A 21,631-nucleotide genomic window follows, 5' to 3' on the forward strand; every position below is an offset into this window, starting at 1 on the left:
CCTTCTAATGAATGGCCTACCTCTGAACCTCTACTACCGACCGGTATCGAAAAGGAAACGCGTTTGCTAGTTGCTGTTGCCAGCGCATCGCCTGCAGTTAACCCTTGGTTCAAAAGGTGGTCATCATACTCCCAATTACTGCACATTATTGCATACTGCAAGCGATTTATAAAGAATCTAAGGCTTAAGGCGAGAACGAAGCCTGCTGGTGACCCGGTATCCATCGTATTGACACCAGAGCAGAATGAGGAGGCAAAGGCATTTCTGGTCAAGACTGCTCAAGACGATGCCTTCCGAAACGAAATTTCAGCCCTTCGGAACGGCCAACCTATAAAGAAAAACTCGTCGATTAGGAATCTCAACCCGTTTTTGGACAACCAAGGTGTGCTTAGAGTCGGAGGAAGGTTAAACTTAGCTGATTTGCCGTTCCAGTCAAAGCATCCTGCTCTCCTTCCAAAGGGGCATCCGTTTACACGCAACATAGTGGTTCACTATCACTGGAAACTACTTCATGCTGGAGGGCGAAATCTCATCAGCAACATAAGAGAGGAGTTTTGGCCTTTGGATGCTCGACGATTAGTTAGAAGCATAACGCGGGAATGTTTCCGGTGTTTTCGGTCGGATCCCTTTATCGCATGCCAGCGAATTGGACAACTACCCGCATCCAGAGTGACACCTAGCCGACCTTTCAGCAACGTAGGAATCGACTACGCCGGCCCATTTTATTTAAAACCGGTACACAGAAGGGCAGCCGCCTGCAAGGCTTATCTCTGCCTTTTTGTGTGTTTCGCTACAAAGGCGGTACATCTCGAGCTGGTATGTGACTTGTCTACATCAGCCTTTTTAGCAGCGCTACGAAGATTCATTGCTCGCCGTGGTAAGCCGTGTCACATTCACTCGGATAACGGAAAAAACTTCGAAGGAGCTAGTAACGAAATAACAGAATTGGCATCGCTCATCGCTAGAAAGGAAGAAAAACAGCAAGTAAATGAGTTCTGCACGTCCCAAGGCATATCATGGCACTTTAATCCCCCAAGGGCTCCTCATTTCGGCGGACTGTGGGAATCTGCGGTGAAGGTAGCAAAAAGACATCTGTATCGTATCCTCGGTGCATCTCGTTTGTCATTTGAAGATCTTTATACGATACTAACACAAATCGAAGCGGTCATGAATTCGCGACCGTTGCTTCCTCTTTCAGAAAATCCTGATGAACTGGCGGCGCTAACTCCGGGCCACTTTCTGATCGGCACCTCCATGCAAGCACTTCCCGAACCCAACTTGTGTGACGTTCCCTTAAACCGGTTGGAGCACTATTGGAAGCTACAAGCCTACGTGCAGCGTTTCTGGGTCCACTGGAAAGGCGAATATTTGCAGGAGCTGCAAAAGGACACGGTGGGACATGAACAGAATCCTCAGTTCACGATAGGCAGGATGGTCATTCTCATCGATGAGCTGTTACCCGCAACCCGATGGCCTTTGGCACGTATTGTTGAGACGCATGCTGGAAGGGACGGAATAACGAGAGTAGTATCTGTGCGCACCAGTAAGGGTATATACAAACGTCCCATAACAAAAATATGCCTGTTACCGATACCATCGTCAATAGACAACGCAGCTTCAGAGGAGGTTGATTTGAGCAAAGAGAAATTGATAGGAGAATAGTTTGATAGCGCTGAATGCACGTGCAGCAGTCTGTATTTTTGGTTGCACCGTTCTGACGGGAGTTTGTTGTGTTGTGCTTGTTCCGGTAGCAATCGATTTGTTGATATGCCATATCAAGGGGGGGGAGGATGTTTATACATAAGAGTTAGGATCGGCGGAGGAGATTGCACGAAAGAGAGTTCAGCAATAATACAAGCAATGCCATAATTAGAGTGCCATAATTTGGCGGCCATCAACGCGTTGGTTGGTGTGCGTGAGAGGGCAACGGATGAAAGGTGATCGCCCGAACAGCGGGAACTTTCTTCCACGAACGGCAACGGCAGCGATCGGACGCGCGCAATCCGCCTAGGTTTAAGTTAGTCGTTAAAATAAATTTATGTGAAGAAAAATACCGCAACGTCCAGCCCTAGACTGATCATATGCGTTTATCGCCACGTCAATCTTGCCTCGGCTCAAAGCAGAAAAAGGAATGAAACGTTTTCTTTGCCAGATTTTGAAATGCTGTCGTCATTAACTTTCTATATGTTGGCATGTGTTGGTGCTGATGATGTGAATATTTTCGTCGTCCATATACCATTACGGCATCGTACATTTAATCCGTACCGAACCCGCTACATGTGAAAAGCCAAATAGAAATCAATGAGCATGGTACAAAAACGGACCACGGTTGATGAGTGGCTGATGGTTTGCTAATGTTGTCATAATCTCGTTTACCCATGAAAAACGATCCCTTTAACAATGAGAGAAGTATGCCAATTAAATGCATTATTGGGACGGTAGGGAAATGCATTGGGTTTGAAGTTCCAATCGGCTTTATCACATGAATGAATAATTATTTACGATGAAAGCCAGACACAATATGAAACCTGCAAGGATGGTTTTATAAATGTTGTTGATTTGTAGAGTATTATACCTAATAATCCTTCATTATCAACACTCCAAGTAGCGCTATGAGTAGTGTTGGGAGTTGTTTTATTTGGGATAGCCTTATGATAATGCTTCGTGCATCTGTCTGCAGTCAATGACATATAATGTTAAGTCACATAAAGGTATAAAGTCCATTCTTTCCCACATTGATCATCCGTTGGTCGTTCCTCTCCTTTTCCCTATAGAAACTAATTTAATAATATATTCCCTGTTTACCCCTGGCTGGAACATTGCAGATCATGAAAACAATGATCAAGAGGAGATCGATTCAGACGAAGACTACATGTACCCGATGTCCCAGCCGAACCCCAACATTGACACGAACCGTATCGACGAGATCCCGGCCAAGGAACCGAACATTAACGCGGTGCCATTGAAGTCTGCGCTGAAGAAGAAAGGCTCCAACCCGGGAACCCCGACGCAGGACAATCGTGCCCTGGCGGTACGATACGACACCAATCCACCGGCCGCCGCCACAATCAAGTAAGTAATGCTGCCAGCAGCAAAGGCGACCAAATATACCCCTCGGTACATTTGTGTATTATCGGCGAGAGAAATATTGAGCTGGGCTAGAGAGACAGAATAAAACCCTATGTTTTTACTATTAGTACTATACTATACTATTAGTACAATTTTGCCTTAGTTTGGTTCCCTTTCTTCGCCAGTCACCATGTTGCTTTGTGAACCATGCTCTCCTATGCGCCCCTATGCCGATCCCCGATTTGAAGATGATCGATTGGATTGGTTTCGTAGATGTTATGTTTGGTAGCCAGTAGATTCAAGCACGATTTCCCCCAAGCGTTTGTGTGCACCGTCTAGTGTGATCCCTGAATCTTTTAGAAAGTCCGCTCAGTGCGTGCTATCTTCTTTCGGTTATTTCTAGAAATAATGAAGCCCCTTGCAGTAGCGACATAGAACCAATTCCTTTACCAACTCTCATTCACAGTAAACTCTAGTAACTATATATCAAGAGTTTCTTATCTAAGCTGTAGATTTCCCGAAGACATACTCATCTGCCGCCTAATCTTACAAACATAACATGTTACTGTTTTTATTTATCTAATTTTCGGTTCGATTGTACAGATTATAAGATCAGACTCGATCAGTTTTCCCACTGTAATTATCTGACAAAATCTCTTTGAAATTCTAGAATTTTTTTACATTTCTCTACATTTTACTGATATTTACAACTCTCGCTGTCTTCTGCTCTTTGTCGTCGTCCAAACTGTAATTCGAATCTTTATCTTCTGCTTGATCTCAACTTATCTCTCTGTCTGTATCTCTCTTTCTCTATTTTCCTATTTCTTTCGTCACCTGTGTAATGTTTAAACTATTCAACAACCAAAAACCTACATTCGTTTCTGTACATTTTAGGCCAGTTTTACGACCACGGATTAGAATATGGTAATTTCAGATACTGTTTATTATTCTACTTCCTCTTATTTTGTCGTTTTGCACACCACTTACACTTTGATTATTTCTCTTTTCTTCTCTTTGTTTTGGAGATTTGTTTCCTTTTTTTTCTTTTTGTTTGATTAATTAATTCATTAACGGTATGGATTGATTGTTGACTAACCTTTGGTCATTGTGGCTTTAATTTACTTCCGTATACATCAACATCAACACACACACACATTCATGCAGTTGAACATTATTTGTTCCTTTTGCAATCATTCCGTTAACAATGTGATACCGCTGAACGATGCAGCACTGTACTCACCACCGTACTGTTTCACACTGATCCATCTCCCACGAATCTATTGCATGGAAATCGTCATTTTCCCAACCATACACCACACACACACACACACCATACTTTGTAATGTGAAATATCACGCCACCTTTTCCGCCCCGTGCTGTAGATACGTGTGTTCGCCCTGTTTTGGCTGTAATCATTTGCGCTTTCCGTCACGTGCTGGTATTTTTTAACTTGCGAGGCACGTACAGCTTCCGTAGTATTAATTGGATTAGCATTCATGCTTGCCATTGCTCCCTGCCAATTGCAGCTTTTAGTTTGTTCCACACTGCACATGGCACCTCTCCGACGGCATTGCGTGTCCTTGGTGCAGCCATGGTGTCACATTAACCAGCATGAATTGTTAAATAGCGCTGTGCAGCCACGCTTCGCAAGACAATAGGACATGCAGTTTTATGCCGCAGCCATTTATGAACTAATTGAAATGCTATCAGCAGCCTTCCCAAGCCACGGGTGCTCTGGCACTGGTAGACGATTTATGTGCATTGTATGTTTGGTACACTGGTACACTGCTTGCACTACGGAGATGGTGTAACATTATTTCTTCTGCACAGCTGCAGAGCGAAAAGATGCGCACCACCACCACCGCATTGAGAAAAGTAGTGATTCCCTTCAGAATCTTTTAATCCCCGTAGCAGCTTACCAAGCGGTCGTTGGCGTCCGTCTGGTTGATTGCCAAAACGGAAATGATGGCAGGACGTTGCCCAGAAAAGTCAGGACAGACACACATGACTGATACACAGCATCATTTAAGCTGCTGTACCGTTGTCCATTTGGTTCGTAAAATTCTTTCTCTTATTTGCTTTGTGTAACGAATACGGTATCTTGTTTGATTTCGGTAACACTTACTACTTTACTAGTATGAAGGCCAAGATGTGTCAAGAAATAAACTCTCGGCTCTTTTAGCACAAGCCGACTGGAACATTGTTATATGTTTCATGAAAACAACGGCTAAAATTGCGTTAAACGAAACACGACACAGACTATGTACGGGTTAAGACATTCAGAAAATTGGTCGCTGGCGGAAAACTTTTCCGAGAACGACAAGCATAGACCACCCACCGGTTAGACGTATTACAAATCACTCGAATTAATTTTTACAAAACCCTTCATTGTGCCGCTTTCACGGGTAGAATTTTCCGGGCTCATGAGGGCTCCGTGGTGGGATTGTGTGTCTGGGAAAGTTTCACCCCACCGTGTACACATCCGACGTGGGATCGTGGTTTTAGATTTTAATATTTAAAAGGATTCATTCAACTTCTCCATTCTCGTTGTCCATTTTACAAGCCGGTAAAACTTTTCCCAACCCACGCCGATCCCGGCCGTTGTCGTTTTGTGGACAAACTGTACTTTCTTATCCTTGTTGCTGTTGCTGCTGCTCTACCTTACGTCTTTTTCAACATCACTCGTTAGTTGTCCTGAACTGCTGTCCCTAAAGGATGAGAATTCGTGGTTTGCTTTTATGGGTTATGATTTAGAAAGGGTAGCTGCTCCCGGGTGTGAGAGTTTGGTGCTGCTTTGTTTGGAAATAATAGCACAAACCCAGCGATGGTGCTGGCTTTGTGTTCTTCACCCATCATGGAACGACAAATTCAAGGTGTAACAAATTTCAAGTGTTTACGTGTGGCACCCTCAAATAAAAGAAATGATCTTCCGGGTCAGATGCTCTTTATGATGGAGTATTATGTCAACCCTTTACCGTTTGGATGTTGTTTATGATTGTATACAGTCCACTCTGAAGTAGGCAGCTGTAAACTTGGCTATGTTAGTGCGTATCAGTTCAGGCTAAGGAAATAGGCATTATTTATTTTTGGAACTATAGAAAATAAAAATGTAAAAGGAATGTAACTCATTATTATGTTCCTCGTCGGTCCTGGGAGACTAATTTAAATTTAAGCTGAGTTATTATGATAAAATTCTAATGCTAAAACAAAGAAGGAAACCCATAATATATTTTTATAAGACTTTTAAGTAACTACGAACCTATGGCAGGAAGTCGCTTGATGCACAATATTCAGCAGAGCTTCCAGTAGTCGATTCCAATCCCGAAAACAAGCTTTCTTTCGATGCTGGAAAGTAAAGACAGCATGACTTAGACAAAAAAACATGCCATTTTTTCTGCTCCTAAAGCTTATCGACCGTTGTGGTGGATGAAAAATAATTGGGAAGCGTGAACGCCACTAGATTTTTCCATTGGAGGTTCTTCCGCTATCGCACGTCTTTGTCAGGTACGGTCAGTAAGCCGAATGATTTATGATTTATGCACGAAGAAGAACAACGTACCGCACTATAGCGTTCCCGTCTGCGCGCGTTAATGATGCGCTTCTGGTGCGGAAAAATTATCATTCGAAAATAGAATCACGTGCCCGGACTTTGTTTGACTTCTGCATTTGGTTATTTGTTTTTCTCAACCAATGGTGGGGTGACCTTGAAAGAGGGGGTGCATTATTTTTTAGCACTTCAATGGACACAAAAATGAAGCAAACAGTTGAAATTTTCCACATTCATCTATATTTGGCACAGGCAGCTACGCCCCGATAGTTTGCGCATCACGTAAAAGGGCGTTTTTTTTGTTTATTTCTCCTAGGCATTTCAAACATAGCGGGGGACACATACATCTTTTCAAAGCAGCAAGGAAACCATGTCCCAAAACACCAAACACCCCACCTACATGGCGCAAAGTGTTGATATCTTTCGGCAAACGTTCTACGACATTAAAACCTGTTAGGAACGTGTATGAAACACACACACAGACACAAAGTCAGACGGTACCTTTTTGCTATGCTAATCGTTTGTGTTCTGCACACTTACAAATTAGCGAATTTTCTAAGTACTTGGAAGAGCTCTCCGGGACCAATCAAGGGATATTTCCCGGAAGGTTCCGGTTCTAGCTAGTCTCGCATCATAAAGGGTAGGTGTCGTTGGAGTCGTATAGCTTACGTTGGGGCTCAGTGAAGTTAATAAAGTTGTTGAAGTCTTCACAACCCTACCTCACTGCTGATTACTAAGCAAAAACCACTACACAATTAATTGATTAATAAGCAAAAATCACTACACAATTGATTGAGAAACTGTTTATGGCATCACTGTATCACATTTCTCTACAAAAAGGAACAGTTCTACACACCCAAAACGTAAGACGTCCGTTACTCCACCACTGGAAAGCAGCAAACCATTTAATTAAACCCACACCCCGAACCCCCCATCCATCAAAAGTCGCTACGAGATATGTACATTGCACATCTGCCCAGCACACAACCTCGCTAACCCTAGAACGTACATTGGATCGAACTAATAAAAACCCAGCAGCTAAAGACACCATCAATAAGATCGCAACGGTGGTCTAGGTGAAGGTAACATCTATCGTACGGTGTTGTAAGGATGCACAGATTGGTTTTACTGTTTCGTCTGTGGTCTCACCACGGTTCGTTTTCTGAGCTCGGAATTGCTTAGTACTGTCTACTCTTGTATATAGTGCTAGTACGTGCTCCATTATGTTTGGTTTCCAAAAATCTTTTTCCCCTTTTGTCGTTAGTAGTACCTTCCTTGGTTATTGTATGTGTTAGTGTGTGCGCTCCTCGCCAGACGACTCGGCTAATAAACAAGTTGATTGCATCTTCGTTAAAGACGAACGGAACGCGATTATGTCACCGTAACAGACACGTGACGTTAAGAACCTGTCAGATATTACATCGTTACCATGGTCTAATGTTTGGTGTCCGTGTCCGGGCTTTAGTTTACATAAGATCTTTTCTTCGAATGGTTTTCTTTTTTTACCATTTATGTACCCATCCCAACATCGAGCTTTGGAAATCCTTTTGTGGTCTTTCCTACGGTTCCAACGGTTCCAAATTAAAATTACATTTTTGTCTGCTTTGCAGTAGTTGACAATGATAAATTCTGTTTGAATGTTTGCTCTTTAAACAGTACGCTTTAAAGCCTATGCAAAATTCAACCGTAAATATCCGACATACAATAACCACAACATCTCCTGACAGTCTGCACAATGTAGCCAAACATAATTTATCTCTCTCCGCGATCAACTTAATGCATCGCAAATCTGCAAAACATCAAACAACGGCTCTGTATCCGTGTACTGTAAACTCTATTACTACAATTAATTGAGGATGGAAAGTTCGCCTGTCGTGCTACATTGTACTACTTCCATCGTCCCGATTCTGAAGTACCCTCGAGAGTTTGAAAGCTCACCAATTTCTCATAACATTCCGCTCCCCACACCTCACCAAAGCCCGGACGGATTAAAATTTGAATAATTAATCTCAACAAACTACCCCAAACACAGCCCGGTGTGGAATAAAAACACAAAATGCTTACGAACACGTCCTTCTCTCTAGCGCAATGGCATAGGGTATATTAGAGCGTACCGGTGGTGTTATACCGTGTCTCGTGCACCGAGTCTACAGTGGTAGCATATCTCGCCGAGCATGTAAATTAATGTTCACTGCTTGCACTGCCTTGCACGCTTTCCGGATGCAGACGGGCCATGCACTTACCCGTAGTTCTTGGCCCAATAGTGCCCAAACCCCTGTGTTAGCGGTGCAGCAAAGCGTTGCAGTCGTGTTACGCCGTTTTGGGGTGAAATCGTTACCCAACGGCAGTCTGCATTAAAAACGGTTAGCTTTTTCTTCCCATTTCACTATTCCACTTCGTCGACTGCAGGCGTTTGCCAGTAGAATCGTTTAGGAAGGAGATAAACATACCAGCAAAATTCCACACTCACCGCCCGGTTCGGGATACCATTAGCCGGATGATGGTACGAGCTAAATGGAAACGACAAAACCACCATTATTTGTGCAAGAATATGATAAATTATTCCATTATAATGATAATGTCTTCTCGCGTTTTTACGCAACCACCGCAACCCACTGCTTCATCCCCTTTGCACTGAAACTGACTGGGTGGAATGTTTTGACATCTCGAACAGAACATGGAATATCCAGCCAAACGCTGGTGCCGGTGCTTGAAACTTTCGCGGCAACGCGGCCCTTGGGAGTTGTGTGCCATACTGACGGCGGCTTCAATTGTACACGCCCGCTAGTGGTACATCGGAAGCAACATTTATCAGTGAAACATTGGATCGGATGTGCGGGCCCCCGGGGTGGTCAAAGTATGTCAAAATTCAGTTTAACGAGGAACAGTCCCGGCAGCCACACTTCCTCTAGATTTGTGTATGATCCACTTGGTGCCGCAGCACACACACACAGACAGTTGTCACCCCGATGGAACAATACGCAATGCCTCCGACAAGCGTTGTTCCTTTCACTGCCATACGTTTGCGTTTTGGAGAAAAGGGAATCGCTTAAACTCCGCCCGGGGTTTGGGGAATTCCTGTACGCTGGCACAAATTGTTCAAGACACATATCTCTCGTGAGTTGTAAGGGGTTGTCTTTTGCTGGCAGTTGCAGACCACGGAAATGTATTTTTTTGTGCGAAAGTTGTCTTTTGTCTAGCGCAGAATCAATCATACTGCCGTAAGTGAATTGTGGATGCCGTATGTTTCACGATTCATTAATTATTGTTATTCCTCGTGGAATAACACGACGAGTTAAAGGTCTGGTAAAATACTGGAGTTCATAGCTTGTTACAATGTAAAAACAGTCCATGGTTGTATTCTATATTCAAAATAATCTTAATGTATAACGAAAGGCCAATTATACCACGGTGAAATGCATGCGCTTTTTGCTAAATCTTAATACACTCAAATAATCAAATAATAACTACATTCTTTGCGGTACGGATTCTACCCTGCTGCACATTTTGTTTGGTTGAGTTTACTTTTTAATTGTTCCATAATATCAATTCCGTTTATGATAACACACAATATGGTTTGATTTCATACGATAATAAACTTCATCTTCGTTTTGTTTTGGTTGTATGCCTGTTGTTTTCGTAACGTTTTTATCTTAATGTACCGTCCTTGAAACCACCCAATAACCTAAGTGTCATATCTTTTTGCCATCGACAGCAATGAAGAGTAACACTATTCCATTCCTCCATTTCGTTTTCGATTGCTCTTGAACTTTGTAAAGATTGCACTAACAAATCTCTTTTCATTTCCCAACGCCTTCGTCACTGCGCTACCTGCATCGGAACATTTTTGCAGTTCGCGACCGATGCGTTTCCAAATTGGCCTACCGAGCACGATGGAAAACAAGGAAAACGCTCGCCCGTTTGTGATCCGCGAGACCGGCGATGACTGTGACCAGTCGGACGGGCCGATCCACTACCGGGAAGAGGATGCGGACCGGGCGGCGAAAATCGCGCGCAAGGAAAGTCTTTCCATCAAGCTGGCACTAAGGCCTGACCGGCAGGAGCTGATCAACCGGAACATCCTACAGCTGCAGTCGGACAACGAGAAGCAGGAATCGAAGGAAGCGATCGGTGCGCGCCTAATCCGCCGGCTGTCAATGCGCCCCACCGCCGAGGAGCTTGTCGAGCGAAACATTCTCAAAAGTAAGTGCGTTTGCAATCATTCGGTCGGGAGCGTTCGCCCCAGAGCGTCGGGCTTAACTGGTCCTACTGACATTTCCGTATTCCTCAGCACAATCGCCGGCGGAAGAGAAAAAGCAAAAGGAGGAAAAGAAGCGCTATCTACTGCGGAAGCTCAGCTTCCGGCCGACCGTCGACGAGCTGAAGGAGAAGAAAATTATTCGTTTCAATGACTACATTGAGGTGACGCAGGCGCACGACTACGACCGGCGGGCGGACAAACCGTGGACACGCTTGACGCCGAAAGACAAGGCTGCCATCCGCAAGGAATTGAACGAGTTCAAGAGCTCCGAAATGGCCGTGCACGAAGGTAGTCGACATCTTACCAGGTACGTTTAGCTCTCTAGCCAGCTTCGTTTCCGCTAGTTTCCTAGGTCCTAATGTTTCGTTGCTCGTTTCAGGTTTCATAGGCCATGACAACTGCAAGGAAGGAAGGCCAAACAGTGCAAGCAATTTGCCATTCATTACGTTTTACATTTCTCATTAGAAATTACTTCCATCCAACGTCAGACCGTGTACATCTGAGTGTGGCACCGCGCGCAACACGCCTTTGTTTGTTGTTTATGGTAGGGCCGATTACTCAACGCTTCGATTAAGTTGTGAACAAGGATCGCTTCCCGGGCAGAGAGGACAGCGCGAACGGTTCTTGCTGTGCAGCACCAACATTTGTCCTTAGAGGATTTGCTTGGAGGATAATGTTTGCTCCGGCGGGTTTCGCTGTAAAACTACATGTTCTTGTAGAAGCCGCCCGTTCGGGACACATTCTTGTTAAAAGTACGCGGCAGAGCCAGTTGCTAGCATGGTTACTAGTGCGGCACTGTATTAGTATTTCCCACCAGTTTACATAATACAAAAAAAAAACAAGAAATCGGTTCGACAAAGATTCCAGGATTGCAACATTTCCTTCATTTTCCGACCGATGCCAATTGAAACCTCGACGATCATCACAATCAGACTAATTTGCTCCTAAGCTTATATGCAATGTAGAATTTCTGGTAACATGAAGATGAATATTTTAAACACCCAACCACTCTAGACGACTACTTACAACAGGTTGAAGTTAGTAGACAAACATCCACGCAAAGACAATTTCCCCCTCTGAGAAGGAAATGCTACTCACGGGACTATCTCAGCTTGGTTTCGCACATACTGTAACTGTTATTTGCAGTCATGATAAGCCCTGTGATGATTGCACGCGGCAGCCATATTGTACTATTACACGCAGCGAAATCGCACATTCTCGATGAACGGCGGGCCCCAACGACGACACGCACGATCTAATGATTGAAGGTGCTGCGTGTGTGTGTAATCAGTAGCTTCTTGAAAATTGCGACGCAAAATATTTTACTATTTTTGCCAATCGGTCGGTTAAAATTATTCGCAATTACATACACAGACATAAATCGAGAAAGATTGCATTGCAAGTGTGCAGCAAAAGGAAAAAGTGGTGTTATCACAAGAAAAAATATCCCCATACTAAACAGCAGAACAGCAGACGGAAAAACATCTAAAATTGGAAACAAAACAAAAAAAAGTAAGGAAAAACTTGTTTTGACGAGAAAACAAAAACATAAATGAGAATAATCATACTGTGATAAAGTTGATGACGTTAGTAGAATGTTACCGACAAGGAGGAAATGCAAGCATGAAATGTATGTTAAAGGGGGGACACATTTTGCAAAAAAAAGAAGGAAAAAAATAACAATTGGACTGTGCGGCATTGGGAAAAGTGAACGTTGTCGTCGGGCGTCATTGGTATTTGGAAGTAGACAGAACCGGATAGGTGAAAAAATTAAACAAATTTCGACGACGGTGGCAAGGCAAGAGGATCCACTACGAATGAGATAACAGAGTCTAGTACTAGAGCCGTTGTACGCGGAAGCTTCACGCACCGTTGTAGGAAGGAAAGCAAAAGCTAACCAGCTGGGGTATGCTCATCAAATTGAGCAGAAACCGGCAGTAATTGCAGCTTAATGTGAGTTTTAGCAATAGGCAACGGACAAGCTCCGATAAACTTTGAGTACAGATAAGAGCAGCAGCAGCAGCAGTAGTAACAGTACCATCACAAAACAACATCCATACCAGTGACTATTAAAAGACCACGTGGTAAAGGCGATAGGGATTCAAGAACTTGTTCAGTTCACAATTAACGACAAACTATAGGTAAATGCGTGTATCATAGGAAATCAGGTGCATTTTGTGTACGAAAACACTCGAGTTGAGTGTAATTGGTATTACAAGTCGTACATAACACGCTGCATAATATAAAACAAACCTATGCTTATAAATTCTTTGTGCATACATGGACGGGAGTAACACTATACAACGTCTGCTAAAACAATACTGCGGTGCTGCTAAAGATACTACTGCTGCTGCTGCTGCTGCTATTACTATTAACGCTAACACAACCAACCAGTACCAGAAGCAAGAAACGAAATCATTACATTGTACATATCCTGCGCATGCAACTGGTCAGACGGTTGCAGAGTTTTGAGATCATCCTCGGTGCGAACGTATTATTAAAAATCCAAAAGGATGCGCCATTCAGATGCACGGAGCATCGACAAAACAGGTTGAAGAATTGGTGTTTACATTTAGAATCCCTTTACCAATAGTGGAATTTGGAATCGTACTGCTATGTAAACTTCTTCACTTTTTCGACAGGCGAGAGTCTATTCACATCGGCACGTGGAAAAAACGCGTAAGTGTTTAATTTGATCAAACACGTAGCAAAAGAGTGAATGGTAGTGGGATGCTGTTATGCAAACACGATGAGGAAGTTATAAAATGGCAGCAAATGGGGGAGCAAAAAAGAAAAGGAAAATAAACACAACGAGACAACAATGCAAATGGTAGAGAACACATGAAGATACACATTTTGATAACAAAGCTATATCCATCGTCTCAGAGAGTGAGGTAGAGAGAAAGAGAGAGACGAGAGAGAAGAGAGAAGGGCGAGAGAGATATAGAGGAAACGGGAGAAAAAAAGAGAGAGGAAGAGAGAGTTAATGAATATGAGAATGTCAAACCGAAATAAACAAGTCTTTAACAGTTGGAGTGAGAGTTAATGCGTTTTAGACGAGGTCTGGCCACGAGACAGATACGGACCACTCGTGTTGTAATGATGGGTGAAGCCAAGAGTAGTTGAACGTGAAGCAATTTATCGGACGACACGAAGGACTTGAGGAACACACTAAATCAGGAGTTAAAAGCAAATGCAAAGCGATGTGTAAGATACGAAAAAAAAAATCAAAACAGATATTGTCTAAACATAAATACAGAACCCCCATTACTCTCCTGAATGGCGAATGCAAAATAAAAACAAAAAAGCAAGCAAATGTGTTCGATAACGACTACTTGGCTATGGTAGGGGAAGGAAAAACAAATAAAAGCATAAACTAAACCATAACCATAATCAAGCATTAAAAGGCATTTTGGTGAGCCAAAAAGATATTTGTAGCAAAAAGGGTGCGATGCATCACAAATCTAACAGAAAGACACAAAACCAACACACACATGTACACGACGCAACACACAACGCCCGTTGTGCGATAGGCAAATAGAGCGCATCTTTCAACGTTGGGTAAAGTGCGATCTTTGATTTTGTGACACTATTTGAGGTAGCACATTTTTTCAATAATTCTGTCTTTTACTAGCTTTGGCTTAGTGCAAAGCTTTACATGGAAGCATGACACATTTCGTTTCATACACGTGTGTAATTAATCAAGTGAAGTGTGTTTGCGTTCATTTGGTGCTTTGGAAGGCACGGTAATTGGTGATCTTATCTTGCCTGACTGTGTGTTGTGTATATGGATGAGTTTAATCACAATAAAGCTCGTTTGATTGCTTTTCTTTTAGTTGTGATGTTGCTGTACACTGCAGCAAAATTCAGAGCCCGTGGCATTAGTGTCCGTGTTGGAGCTGGTCCTCACAATCGACGAAATTAACGTTATGTTTTGAATGCCCTTCCACAGACCCAGGGCAAAAACAAACAACTTCCAGATATATTATCGAATCATTCAAAGAAGAAACAAAATCCACACACCACCCATACTCTCACTCAAACACACGGACTACCAGATACATCCAGAGGCGGAAAACCAAGTGAAAACATGAAATATGAATTATGAGTATAAAAATTTCAAAGTGAAAGTAACAGAAATGAAACACACATTAGAGTTTAAGTGTAATACGTATAAATATATATATGAACATATATATTAATATCGATGCATAAACACAGAAGCAAGAAACGGTTGATGATAATGCAAAGGAAAACAGCAGACAAGTATGATGGGCAGGTGAGATAAGTGTGGAAGAATGTGTGGTAGGATGAATCGGTTACAAAAACCGTCGACAAATAGGACGCAACAAGTTGTCCGGAGCGAAACAAATCAATAATTTGTTAAGACAAGCAAACAAACAAACAAACAAAAAAGAATACAAAACAAATAACGACAAATAAATGAAACAGAAAATGTAAGCGTGTTTATGTTTGTGGTAATGAACCCAACGGTAAGTACGTGGACTGAACGTGGACAATTGAATTAATGCATTTAGTAAGCCACAAGTGACTCGAGGAGGCTACGGGAACTTTCTTCTCAATGCAGATCCTGGCATACGCTGATGATATAGACATCATTGGTCTGCGGCTCTACTATGTAGCAGAAGCCTACCAAGGGATCGAGCAGGCGGCAGAGAGCCTCGGATTGCAGATAAACGAGGCAAAGACCAAACTGATGGTGGCAACATCAGCGGGCCTGCCAATAAATAATCAGAATCTACGTAAGCGTGATGTACAGATAGGTGAACGCACTTTTGAAGTCGTCCCAGAATTCACCTATCTGGGGTCAAAGGTCAGCAACGACAACAGCATGGAAGCTAAGTTGCGCGCAAGGATGCTGGCTGCCAACCGATCATTCTACAGCCTGAAAAATCAGTTCACCTCAAAGAACCTGTCGCGACGGACGAAGCTGGGACTATATAGTACCTATATAGTACCAGTACTCACATACGCTTCTGATACATGGACGCTGCCCAAATCTGACGAAATCCTCTTAGCCGCGTTCGAGAGGAAGATGCTCAGAAGGATACTTGGCCCCCTATGTGTGGAAAGACAATGGAGGAGCCGTTATAATGACGAGCTATACGAGATGTACGGTGACCTCACTGTCGTGCAGCGTATCAAGCTCGCCAGGCTCCGGTGGGCTGGCCATGTTGTACGCATGGAAACGGACGATCCAGCCCGTAAAGTCTTTTTAGGCTGTCCACAAGGACGGAGGAGGTGTAGTAGGTACAAACTGAGGTGGCAAGATGGCGTGGAGGCGTCCGCCATTAAGGCCGGGATAACGGACTGACAGACGAAGGCGCGAGACCGTGACCGGTTTCGGACACTCCTGAGGCAGGCCAAGACCGGTTGTAGCGGTTCTAGCGCCGGATAAGTAAATAAATAAGCCACAGGTTTGTATTACATTTTCTCACATAGAGCTTTTTCAGTATGCCATCCTAGCAACACCAATATATCATGAAGCCTTTGGGACTTCTTCTACTGGTAAGCCTCGAAACTAGTTATTGATGGATTATATATTCTCCCTATCGTGCGTTCATTTCATTTATGTGTTTAATTTGAACAATGTTTCGAACATTTACCAGAAATGTGCAGAAATATTTAATTTTCATAGCATTTATGTGTTTAATTTGAACAATGTTTCGAACATTTACCAGAAATGTGCAGAAATATTTAATTTTCATAGAAATCCATTTAATAAAGATTTGGCAAGCAATGTATTAAGAACAAATGTACTATCACGGCACAGTACCGAAATCGAAACGAAAATTGATTGCAAAGTTGGTGGCCAAAACTTCAACCACGTGTGTGCACACTTCGTTCGAGTTTGACAGCCACAGGTGACCACAAGCTTGTCCGTTTCCAATTTAAAATGGTCGCCGTATTCGTCGTGTGCGTTTGTATTTCAATTTTAGCTACCGTTGCTACAAACAGTAAGCAAAGGAATTTGGTAAAAACGTTGCATCATCTACATTAGCATAGATTAAATTAACAATCGCTACTGGGCAACGTTAATTTTGTAGTCTGTTGAAAGATTTTCAAACCAACAGCAGTAACCACATTGACAGCGCGCTGGTTCTCGCCAATGTCAACATACGCTCTCCGAAACACCGCGGAGAGAGAGAGAGAGTGTGTGTGCATGTGTGTGTATGTGTGTGCGAGAGAGCGAAAGTAAGAAAAGAGAAAGAGACAGGGAGTGTGTGTTGTGGTGTGTCTGTCGAATAATCAAACAAAGCAGTTCAGTTATTCCCTGAACGCGTCGTAACAAGAACATCAACGAAGATCATCGGATTTGCTTAATTTTTGGTGAAATTAAAGTTTAATGAACGATCACAGTGTAAAGCCCGAAGAGACGTTTGAAGTGATTTGTGTTGATGCGTGTTGCCACCGAACAATCGATCAAAATTAAGCACCATTACTATCTCCTCGAGCACGTCTCGCACGTTGTGTTGTGTGTGTTTATTATTTGTTGCTTTCATCTTATTAATAAAAACGCGATAGTGAAAGAAAATAGACCGGTGCTGGTTGAATTTGTCACCCACCGATATTTAGTCGGCGCTGCTGCATACCGCTGAAGCTGATCTATGACACGCGTGGTTGTATTTATTGCGTTTTGAAACGAAATTCTCCGAACTCCGCAGCCGTTGCTGTTGGAACTTGGTTGTAAATGTAAAATCACACAGCTACACCGAACTGCAATTCCTGCAAAAAAAATGAAAATCCAACAAAACAAAGCCTAAACAATGCTGGTCTGCTGTTGGCTTTTCTAGTAAATCCAAAACCATTCCTTTTCGCCCCGTACACGCGGTTCACCGCGATCTGTGGCAATCGAGTCGTCCTGCTTGCGATTGGCGGAGCGAGCGGCGCACGACGAGCTCACCAACACACTCGCACTCGAAACGTCAAATCGTTTCGCTTGAAACGCCAAAAATCGCGCGTAAAGAGAGTGTGTGCGTGCTTGTAAAGGGTAGGAGATAGAGCGAGAGAGAGCCAGCGAGCGAGCAAGCGAGCGAACCGGAGAGCGTGTTTGCGAACGTTCACTCAGCTGAGCATCGGAGGTAAGAGCAGCAAATGACGGGAATACCATTTTCCACCTTTCCTTCGTCCAGAGTGCACGGGAAATGCAGTGCAGTGTGCGATTTGGCTGGGCTGTTTGAAAGAACGTGATTACTATCATTTCCATCGTTTGTTCTCGTGCGATTCCAGTGTGCACCGAACCGAAAGTGGTGACCGTGTGACGACGTTTCCGAGAAGCTGCCTTTGCTTGTTTGGTGAAGACAGAAAACGCGCCGCTCAACCATGGAGCGTCCGAATCCGGCCAATAGTTCACTGTCGGTCCCATCCATCCCGTTGCTAACGCCAGCAACCACACGTTGTATGAGCGGCGGCCAGATGATCATCCTAGACTCGCCGCCCCGCAACTACCCGTCCGCATCGTCGCTGCACCTAACGGCAAGGGCTCCGATGGCAGCGCCGCCCCGCCCGGAAACGTCCCACGGCAGCAAGCTCACGGTCGTCCCGTGCGGTGGTGCCCCAGCCCGGGCCGGAACCGTTGCCCTGCCGCACCGCACGCGCCACATGTCGATCGACACGCGCGAGAGGAGGTTCCTGCTGGAGGCTGGCAGTACCAATGCACCCTACGCCCTTCCCGGGGCCAGCTTCCCGGGCCACGGCAACGTCGTAACGGTAACGTCGGATGCGAGCGGCCGTAATGTGGTGCAGTTCGGCTCGTCGCAGCAGCTTCATCAAACGCAGCAGCCTTCGCCGCCACCGCTGCCGCCGGTACGCGAGATCATCGTGGGACGGAAGGAGTCGACATTTGCGCCCCCGCCGCCGCCGCCGCCGCCAACCCCAACAACATCATCCTCAGCGGGCCGAACCGGTCCAAATCCAAACGCTGACGTCTACCACCACCACCACCAGCAGCCCAATCTACCGATGGTAAATCAAGTTCGCTTTCTAAATTACGTTTATTTTAGTGTGCAGTTAGCAGAACTTTACATTTTCCGGCACGGATATTCCGGACGCGGATTTTCAAACGAAATTCATCTTTCTGCGGTACACGAAATGTGCATTCCACGAACACATTCGAGCGCACACGCCACACACACACACACCCGCGGTGTGTAATCGAACGTTGTTTTCGGAAAAAAGTGCGAGAGAGCGAGAAAGAGCGCAGCCAAATGTGGGAGAAACCGCGGAATACCGCGGAATCGCTGCGCCCGATTCGCCCGCCGATGGTGTGCATGTGCTTGTATGTGTGCGTGCGATATTGTCAGCCACACTGACAGCAGCTGGTGAGCTAGAAAGAGAGAAAGAGAGCCTCCCTCTCTCTCTCTCTCTCTCTCTCTCTCTCCCTTTCGCTCTCTTTCTCTCTATCTGTCTCGCGCGAGTTAGCTCGCCACAGCACAAGGATAGAGAAACGCTGACTGGCAAAGGCATTTCACGCACACACGTGCAACGCATCGTTAAACAACGGCAGTCAGCAGGCAGGCCGCGCCAGTGTGTAATCAGTAGGAAAATAGGCGATTTGTGGCTGGCCGATCGGTGGTGATCATCAGCAGCCAAGCCCAAAAGGGAACGCCGCCCCAAAGCTACCCCCGCAAAAGGTACTGTACAGCCACACACACACAAACGATCACAGCCAACCCCGATTTTGGGGGTTTATTAAGGTAAGAGCGATTCGCTGCAAACTTCACGTCGGTCGTCGGTCGTACCTCTTCCACACACGGTTACGGTAACAACGTCGCTAGCTGCAGCAGCAGCACGGGCGTGATGTTGGGCACCGTTTTTATCGTGCCAAAACGTGTCCAAATTGAAAGTGTGTGTCCCTAGTGTGGAAAGTGTTCCATTCCACAAACTTTTGTGTATCCCACGGGTACGGTTGTTTGGGGTACGTTATTTGGTGCCGTGTGGCGATTGTTTCGCGGTGAGAAGACGGCAGACGACGACACACTCTCTCTCTGCTGTCAAACTGTCGTGTGTGCAAGGTTCGAATTATTCGTTCGTTATCAACTTTTTTGTTGTTGTTGACCATTTATCTGCTTTTTTTGTTCTATTTTCACCCCACCAGAAGCAACAGGGTCAGGGCAATTGCAGTGTTTGGTGCATCGTGTTGTATGTGTGCATGTGTGTGTGAGGAAGCAAATTCAAACGAAAGTAGTGCACCGTGCGCGGTGCCCCCCTTCCACCACACGGTATGTTGTTTTGCTTATCTTTCAAGAAGCAAAGGAAAAGGAAAAAGAACACAACGGAACCAAAATAAAAGCATGCATATGTCCCTCGCACACACGGTGCCCAGAGAGAAGGGACGGTCGTCGTGTGTCGTCGCCGTCATCGAAATGTGTACGGTCGGACGCAAGAAAAACACGTCACGTTGTCGTCCACCCAAGGGTGACCGTGTTTCACCCTCCCCGTGCCTCTTCGCACCAGAATTACTTCTGCTAATAATGTTGCGCACTACAGGAACAAAGCAGAGGTGCACAATGCTCGCACATCATCGATTAAAACGCACAACAACCACAACGGATTTGCGAAAGTGTGTGCGCGCGCGGTGCGCTGATAAACGCGAAATAATAGAACAGCGTTCAGCCCCGCATAGAGCGCACACATACACACCACCCACACACACACACCCAGACAGAGAGGAGCGCAGCAGGTGTGCTCTAACCGTCGACACTCATCGCGGCATCTGCTATGCAAAAATGCAAGTAGCGTTTGTAGTGTGTGGCAAAAGATTCTATTTGTGCATTCGAGTGCATTGTGTCGAGGGGGGGGGGGGGGGGGTGTTGGAAAAAACAAAAGCGCCAGCATCATCCGCAACCGAGACACGCACCAACGGGGTAAATTAGAGGAAAGCTGCTAGTTTGCTGCTGCCACTGTGTGACCTACCATTTGCTGTAAATTTCGTAATCACACACTCTCTCGCTCGCTCTCTCCACTTGCGCCGTACATACGCATACACCGTGCCGGGGAAAGGGTGTTGTTACAAACAACAAGTGGTGCTGCATGATACTGTAACTGTAATTTCCGTTTTCTGTGTGTCGCATCCCAAAGCATTGTTCTTCCAGAAGGAACAGCACAATCCTTGTTTTTATGCTGTGAACTGTGTGAAGGAGCCACACACACACACGCACGCACGCATTTACGCAAAACGTCGTCCGCGGTGTGGTGTGTTGCCAATGGAAACGGAAAGCGTTACTTGCACGCCTTTTGTCCTTCAAAGTGCGCTCTCGAGTAAGGCAAGAATGTTGGGTTAGGTTGGGTTTGGTCCATTTGCCAGCTGACCTGCCACCTTTATTTCTTTTATTCTGGTTGGAAAACACATTTAGCCAATAGACAGCGGAGGGGGGATGATCCTTTTTTTCGCACCACATCGCTTCCGCGGAATGTAACGCGCTGCCCGCGCGCATAACACGCGCGTAACGTTTCGTTTAGCGAAGAAACGCAACCCGTCCGAAGGCCGCGATGGAGCAAGAGAAGGAAAGAGAGGCACACGGTGCGCTCGTACGCTCTCTGTCAATCGCCCCCTCTCTCGCTCTATCGCTCTTGCTTTCTCTCTCTTTCGCTCACTCGCCTGCTACACTAGCACGGGGAGGCTCAGCGAAGCACCAGTAGTGGTGAGCAGCGCACACATATTCATGGTTACAGCGCGGTCGGTACAGTTGTATGTGGCGAACGACTTGCAGTGCGTACGTGTGTTGTTTCTG

At 45.0% G+C, this 21,631-nt stretch overlaps 2 protein-coding genes across 12 annotated transcripts in view; both read left to right on the forward strand.

Moving 5' to 3' along the window:
• LOC121591706 (homeotic protein female sterile) overlaps nt 1-14,729 on the forward strand; it is a 141,720-nt gene extending 126,991 nt beyond the window's left edge. For 7 of the 8 annotated variants that reach the window (XM_041912538.1, XM_041912537.1, XM_041912540.1 and 4 more), the window contains 5 exons: nt 2,826-3,072; nt 3,964-3,993; nt 10,470-10,819; nt 10,908-11,184; nt 11,257-14,729. In XM_041912538.1, coding sequence (XP_041768472.1) covers nt 2,826-3,072; nt 3,964-3,993; nt 10,470-10,819; nt 10,908-11,184; nt 11,257-11,272 — 920 coding nt within the window. In that variant the 3' untranslated portion in view covers nt 11,273-14,729. The remainder of the gene's footprint in view (nt 1-2,825; nt 3,073-3,963; nt 3,994-10,469; nt 10,820-10,907; nt 11,185-11,256) is intronic. The other variant, XM_041912541.1, reaches the window with a different exon arrangement.
• A 1,636-nt stretch (nt 14,730-16,365) lies between these two features.
• The window catches only part of LOC121594482 (akirin-like), a 30,463-nt gene continuing 25,197 nt past the window's right edge, over nt 16,366-21,631 (forward strand). Inside the window, exons 1-2 of one of the 4 annotated variants that reach the window (XM_041917753.1) lie at nt 16,959-17,980; nt 18,129-18,863. In XM_041917753.1, the coding sequence (XP_041773687.1) occupies nt 18,222-18,863 (642 nt within the window). In that variant the 5' untranslated portion in view covers nt 16,959-17,980; nt 18,129-18,221. Of the gene's footprint in view, nt 16,407-16,958; nt 17,981-18,000; nt 18,864-19,316; nt 19,532-21,631 lie in introns of those variants that run through there. The other 3 variants (XM_041917756.1, XM_041917754.1, XM_041917759.1) reach the window with 3 other exon arrangements.

Source organism: Anopheles merus, chromosome 2L (assembly GCF_017562075.2).
Source record: "Anopheles merus strain MAF chromosome 2L, AmerM5.1, whole genome shotgun sequence".
Lineage (NCBI taxonomy): Eukaryota > Metazoa > Arthropoda > Insecta > Diptera > Culicidae > Anopheles > Anopheles merus.